Source organism: Argentina silus, assembly GCF_951799395.1.
Source record: "Argentina silus genome assembly, chromosome: X".
Lineage (NCBI taxonomy): Eukaryota > Metazoa > Chordata > Actinopteri > Argentiniformes > Argentinidae > Argentina > Argentina silus.
Window position 1 is genome coordinate 47235345 of NC_139653.1, and position 7500 is coordinate 47242844.

The 7500-nt window shown below is 50.1% G+C and overlaps 1 protein-coding gene across 1 annotated transcript in view; it reads right to left on the reverse strand.

The window, feature by feature from the left end:
* The window catches only part of naaladl2 (N-acetylated alpha-linked acidic dipeptidase like 2), a gene marked incomplete at both ends in the record, with an annotated part of 163668 nt that overhangs the window by 69595 nt on the left and 86573 nt on the right, over positions 1-7500 (reverse strand). Inside the window, 1 exon segment of the mRNA XM_083694767.1 lies at positions 1-59. This exon segment is cut by the window's left edge and continues 34 nt beyond it. Within this exon segment, the coding sequence (XP_083550893.1) occupies positions 1-59 (59 nt within the window).

Sequence of the window (7500 nt, forward strand, 5' to 3'; positions counted from 1 at the left end):
GTCATAGACAGTCTTGTAGACGGAGCGTGTCCCGATACTCAGCGATATCTTCTTTCGTTCTGTGAAAGAAAGAGACGGACAGACACAGGTTTAGATCATTCAACAGGCAACAGAGGACAGCAGAGGTTCAGTTGAAGTAGGGAACCAGAGCAATGCATCTTTGATATGATGGCCAAATACAATACAAGCAGGCAGATAACATATTTTGCTACTTAGAATCCAACGGTGTGTATGATTCATCACTAGCGACAACATAATCCTCACAAATGTGAATTTCATATTGCTGCTCCTTCATGACACACACGCACACACACACACACGTTTCATCTTCATTAATCCCCCGGCCAACCCCTCAACCACTCATACTGCTAGGAAAATGACTATCACTCTCTCACAGGCTAATGTATTGCCCGCCCGCACCGCCCGCCCCCACCACCCGTCCCCCTATCCCCGTCCCCATACACACACACACACACACACACACACACACACACACACACACACTCCCCTCTCCAAACGGAGTGCAGGTAAGTTGATTATGTGAAATGTATGCGGTGTTGTTGACAACAGTAATCATTTTTAGGGCAGCAGGGAGTCTTCATGACACCGCTGGAACCCTAGAATGAAGGGCTGTTACTGCCATACAGAAAAGGGCTTAGAGAGAGAGAGAGAGAGAGGGGGGGGGGGGTGAGAGAGAGGGGGGGAGAGAGAGGGAGGGGGAGAGATAGAGAGAGAGACAGAGAGAGAGAGAGAGAGAGATAGGGAGGGGGGGGAGAGAGAGGGGGGGGAGAGAGAGAGACAGAGAGAGAGAGAGGGGGAGATAGAGAGAGAGAGTGGGAGAGAGAGAGAGAGAGAAAAAGAGAGGGAGAGAGAGAGAAAAAGAGAGAGAGAGAAAAAGAGAGAGAGAGAGAGAGAGGGAGGGGAGAGAGAGAGAGAGAGAAGGGTGGACAATCTACTGTTCAAACACAGTGTATCAACAAGCCATCCACAGCCACGGTATCCAGTGCCGCACCTCTAAATGCTCTCTAAGGATACACACAAACCTAGAGTCGGCCTCAGCCCGGCTCACTGTAGAGAGCACACAGTGGCAGTCTCAATAGGAGCCACAGTATAATACAATACGTAGGTCTATCTGGTAAAATATGCCAGCGTTTTCCACGGCTCCCTGCCTAGAGTAAGTGGTGATAGCTACATCTTAACAGTCCCTCCTAAAGACTGCTTCACCCTCACTACCCCCCCTATACTAACCCTAACCCCAACCCTGAGACCTCTTCTCCCCTGCTACCCCCCCTATACTAACCCTAACCCCAACCCTGAGACCTCTTCTCCCCTGCTACCCCCCCCTATACTAACCCTAACCCCAACCCTGAGACCTCTTCTCCCTCACTACCCCCCTATACTAACCCTAACCCCAACCCTAGAGACCTCTTCTCCCTTACTACCCCCCCCATACTAACCCTAACCCCAACCCTAGAGACCTCTTCTCCCTCACTACCCCCCCCATACTAACCCTAACCCCAACCCTAGAGACCTCTTCTCCCCTGCTACCCCCCCTATACTAACCCTAACCCCAACCCTGAGACCTCTTCTCCCCTGCTACCCCCCCTATACTAACCCTAACCCCAACCCTGAGACCTATTCTCCCCTGCTACCCCCCCTATACTAACCCTAACCCCAACCCTGAGACCTCTTCTCCCTCACTACCCCCCCTATACTAACCCTAACCCCAACCCTAGAAACCTCTTCTCCCCTGCTACCCCCCTATACTAACCCTAACCCCAACCCTAGAGACCTCTTCATCCTCACTACCCCCCTGTACTAACCCTAACCCCAACCCTAGAGACCTCTTCTCCCTCACTACCCCCTATACTAACCCTAACCCCAACCCCGAGACCTCTTCACCCTCACTACCCCCCTGTACAAGTTCTCTCCTGCTAATATAATATATTTTTTAAAAAAGAAAAAAAAATAGCCTACTGGCATTATGACTGCTGATGGCCCCTGGTGTGAGCATTGATTACTTTACGTACGTCTATCTGGTAAAGTATGCCAGCCCGGCTCACTGTAGAGAGCACACAGTGGCAGTCTCAATAGGAGCCACAGTATAATACAATACGTAGGTCTATCTGGTAAGGTCTGCCAGGGTTTTCCACGGCTCCCTGCCTAGAGTAAGTGGTGATAGCTACTGTTGGATAGATGATTCACTTACTTAAACAAATGTATTGTTGTAAGTCGCTTTGGATAAAGGCGTCTGCTAAATGCCATAAATGTAAATGTAAATGCCTGTCTTTCAGCCAGGGGAGGCTGGTGGAGGTAGAAATCGGAGGACGGGGCTCTTTACAATGCATGGAGTGGAATGAGTAACGGTATCAAACACGGGTGAACCGACAATTGTTCTCCTCCTTTTCCCCCCCCACTGACTTTGAATGGAAGAATAGCAAACCTCTGGTCTCCGAATTTACATTTGAGGAATTCCACAGTGAATGTGTCTCGTTGACACTTCACAATAGAGGATGGTGCACAGCTTGATGGAGTGAGGGTTTGAACATTGACAATTTCATAATTTTCTTTAGAAGTTGGAAAACTCCCATTGAACAAGGCATGAATGGAAGCATACTAGACCTGCCTGTGAACTCTTAACTCTAAGTACTACACACCTCTTCACAGTGTGAGTGTGTCATCTTGGCTGTATCTCTGATATATTATTTATAAAAACAGACCTCTGAGCTCTATCCAACGTCTCAATCCATGTATGGTCTCTTAAAGGGAGACAAAATCTCCCCAATCGTTCACTTGCATATGTCTGCTCCGGCCGATGTAATGACAAACGTTGTTTTCCTATTGGGGGGGATATTCTCTAATGAAAGTTGATGTGCAAAGACACATATCTGAATTGTTAAAACTGTCTTTACAAGCCATTTAGCCATTTACTGCCAATGACTTCTGATTGTATGACTAAGTATATTTTACAAAGAATCCTTACAGGTCTCTCTCCTCCCCACTCTCTCCTACCCCCCCCCCCTTCTCTGTCCTCCCTCTCCTCTCCTCTCCTCTCCTCTCTCTCTGCTGTTTGAGCTCCTGGCCAATTAAAGAACAAAGGGTCAGAGTGTGGGTGTGAATAGGAATGATATCAATAGAGACGCAGATGAAAGGCAAACTCTGGGTCCTGGCGGAGCTCTCTCCTCCTCGTCTTCTCTCTCTCTCCCTTATTCTTCTTCTTCCTCCTCTTCTTCCTCTTCCTCCTCCTCCTCAGAGCAGCTCTGTGACACGACACCCTAGCAGTTCTAGACACACACACACACACAAACATGTACGCGCACACACATATGTACACACACACCGTCCCCACCACCCTCCCCAGTTCTAACGGAAGCTCTCCTTGTCTCCTTATGGCTCTCTCTCTCTCTCTCTCTCTCTCTCTCTCTCTCTCTCTCTCTCTCTCTCTCTCTCTCTCTCTCTCTCTCTCTCTCTCTCTCTCTCTCTCTCTCTCTCTCTCTCTCTCTCTCTCTCTCTCTCTCTCTCTCTCTCTCTCTCTCTCTCTCTCTCTCTCTCTCTCTCTCTCTCTCTCTCTCTCTCTCTCTCTCTCCAGGTGTGTGTGTGAGGCGATGCCGAATTGAAAATTCCGTTTTAAGAAAAGCTCTTCCCCATCCAGCCGGCAGATGTGATGGCCTTGGGGGTGTACAGTACAGCATCGTAAACACACACACACACACACACACACACACACCTCGCTACTGACTATTTCATTAGCCCCCCTCTAGAATGGTGATATCACAGAGAAATAAAGATGAAGTGCCAGTGGAGATATAAGGACACCAACACTGACACAGACATGCATATGGACGTACGTACACACACACACACACACACACACAGAGGGGCACACATATACATAAACACACACACACACACACACACACACACACACACACACACACAGACACACACACACACACACACACACACACACACACACACACACACACAGACACCAACACAGTCAGACGGAGTTTGTTGGAGAGCAAGACCCCAGCGTGTACAGATGCAGTTGACAGAGCAGTTTTCTCCCTCCATTGAGGAAAGAAGCAATTTAATTCTGTATGAGAATTCAGTGGTGTGGTCTTCATGCGGGTCCCATTTATCACTTTTGACAACAGCACAAAAGACTGGCTAAAGAGCAGGGCATGAACACGTGGCTTTACAGTAGTGTATTAAATTGGTGGCGTACGCAGGGTAGAGAGAGGGAGTTTTGGCTCAATAATGCCCCGATGATGAATTGGTTTGGGGTAAAGGTTTGGTTTAGGGTCAAAGGTGACTTTAGGTTAACAGTCGTCTTCTGTAAATGACTGTATCAGTGATACCAGTTTGGTTTGAGTTTGGCTGCCAGGTTTCTATGGGGCTACACACCCTACAGGGCCGACCCAAACCACACCAGGTTGACCCGAACCATACCAGGCCGACCCGAACCAGACAGTACCCACACTGGCTGAGACATGCTCCTTTCACATTGTCGCGTCCAGCACTGTTTCAACAACTACGGTGGGAAGTTGCACCAGGCCGGCCGTGTACAGCGTTCAGCTTGGTTCAACTTGGCTCAGCACGGCTCGGCACGGCTCGGCACGGCTCGGTCCGGCTCTGTCATGTGAGTTACGTCGCCAGCATATGGTGAGGTTCCACGGGAGCCAGCTGGGTATACATCACCGGGCACCGGAACCATATAATTGCAATAAAAGTGCAGACAAAACAATAAACCGAGTGGGTTTTTTTACGGCTTGTACGTCGTATACATCCGAACGTAACGATCAGTTAATTACATCGTGGCGTCGTCGACAAATCAAAACTCAGGACGTTATTTTTCTACTTTTCGTTTTAATGGCGAGACGAGGAGGGCCAATCAGAGAGAGGGGACCGGCAGCCTGCAATCAATAGACCAGTAATTAACAACCCCAGAGCCCCTTCTATAAAGCTATTTCACAATACTGCTCTCTCTCTTTCCCCCTCTCTCTCTCTTCCCCCCTCTCTCTCTCTTTCCCCCCTTTCTCTCTCTCTCTCTCTCTCCCCCTCTCTCTCTCTTTCCCCCCTTCTCTCTCTTTCCCCCTCTCTCTCTCTTTCCCCCTCTCTCTCTCCCCCTCTCTCTCTCCCCCCTCTCAGTCTCTCCCCCTCTCTCTCTCTTCCCCTCTCTCTCTCTCCCTCCCCCCTCTCTCTCTTTCTCCCTCCCCCCCTCTCCCTCCCCCCCCCTCTCTCTCTCTCTCTCTTCCCCTCTCTCTCACACACTCACACTCTCTGCCCCTCTTCCCCCTCTCTCTCTCTCTCTCTTCCCCTCTCTCTCACACACTCACACTCTCTGCCCCTCTTCCCCCTCTCTCTCTCCCCACCAGCCGAGGTTGTAATTGCCCCTGAACATTTCGTTACACTTATGGCATGTTTTTGGAGCGACGGTGAGAGAGAGAGAGAAAGAGATGGAATAGGGGAGCCACGCTGGGACAAAAACACACAGTGATAATGAATAAGTCCCTTTCAGAGCCTCTGAGTGGGTGGTGTGCCACTGCTCTGAATGGTGTGAACAATGCATTAGCCGCTTCTGGGGTTTGAGAGCGGCGGAGAGTGAGTGTGTGTGTGTGTGTGTGCCGGTGACGTCACCCGAGCCCAGGTAGATTGCTACCTATCTGCTGCCGAGACCAATCCTCTCAGGGCCGCAGCATTTAATGCCTCGCTTTCACGGGAGAGCGAATAGCCGCATGCAATTAACGAATAGCCAGGCAATGCAGTGAGCCTTAATTGAATGGGAATTAAAAGAGAGGGAGCGAGGGACAGGGGAGGGAGGGAGGGAGAGGGAGAGTGAGGAAAAAAAGGGAGGCAGACAGATGGAAACAAATGATTGTGGAATCTCTGGAGTGGTCAGGTCTTTAGCCAATCAATGAGGCTGAGGTTAGTGGGTTCACTCCCCTGTTTAATCAGACTAATGGAAGACTGTGGGCCGGGGGACGGGGGCGGGGGGGCATGGGGGTGGGCGTGGGGGTGGATCAGGGTTGGGGGGCAGGGACATGGTTGTTAGGGTCATAAGCCAGGCCTGAACAGGTGGATGCAGGGAGGGATCGATAGGAGCTGGGTAGTGGTGGCGTGTGGTTTCGACTTTATTGATTGGAAGTGTGCGCGCGTGTTTGGGGGAGTGGGGTTGCTTGTTTGTGTGTGTGTGTGTGTGTCTTTGTGGGTGTGTGTGTGTTTGTGGGTGTGTGTGTGTGTGTGTGTTTGTGTGTGTGTGTGTGTGTGTGTGTCTTTGTGTGTGTTTGTGTGTGTGTCTTTGTGTGTGTTTGTGTGTGTGTGTGTGTGTGTGTCTTTGTGTGTGTGTGTGTATGTGTGTGTGTGTGTGTGTGTGTGTCAGAGGCTAGGTCCTTGGCAGTGTGACAGGCAAGGGGATGCTGTAGAGAATAGTGTTCCGTGTCGTAACTACTAGTGTTCCAGTCCATGAACAGGCCCTGGACCAACTTGGAAACACTGAAACTGATACAGAGAGACAGACAGACAGGCAGGCTGGCAGACAGACAGACAGACAGGCAGGCAAGCAGGCAGGCAGACAGGCAGACAGACAGACAGACTGACCGACCGACAAGAAGCCAGGCAGACAGACAGACAGACAGACAGACAGACAGACAGACAGACAGACAGACAGACACACATACATACACACACACACACACACACACACACTCCTTTCTAAGTCCACGTGTACACAAGAACATCTGACTTAAAGTACTCTCAGACTGCTATGATCCTTGGCAGATGCCTTCCTTCTTTTCTAGTGATGATTCAAAAAAGAGCATACGCCTCAAGAAGAAGAACACCACCACACACACACACACACACACACACACACACACACACACACACACACGCACACACACACACACACAGATGACACAGACACACAGATGACACAGACACACACACACACACACACACACACACACACACACACACACACAGACGACACACACACAGACATAGACACACACACACACACACACACGACACACCACCCCGGCATCACCATTGTTCAACTTCTTTATTACTCGTCTGCCAGAGGGATTTGACTCTGAGCCAGGTCTACCTTTCATTCTGTCGCCGAGCCCGCCAAGCCCACAGAGGCCCCGATACCCAGAATCCCTCACTGTCTATCAAGCCTTAGACGTCGGCTCCTCTCTAGCTCACTGGGTCTCCTGTGCGACAAGGCACAGATAAGAGGGGGATTTCCAGTCAATAGCTGGAATTAGAGGCTAATACAGCTAAGATCTCACCATCCACACAGAAGGTTAATGCAGCTAGCTGCTTCCTGCTCGGGGGGAGGGGGAGGTGCCAGCAGGGGGCGGTGTAGGGGCAGGTAATAATAATAATAATATCCAATAATACACGCCATTTAGCTGGCGCTTTTATCCAAAGCGACTTACATTGTAGTGAGTGTATACATTTTTCAGTATATATGGTCCCAGCGGGAATCGAACC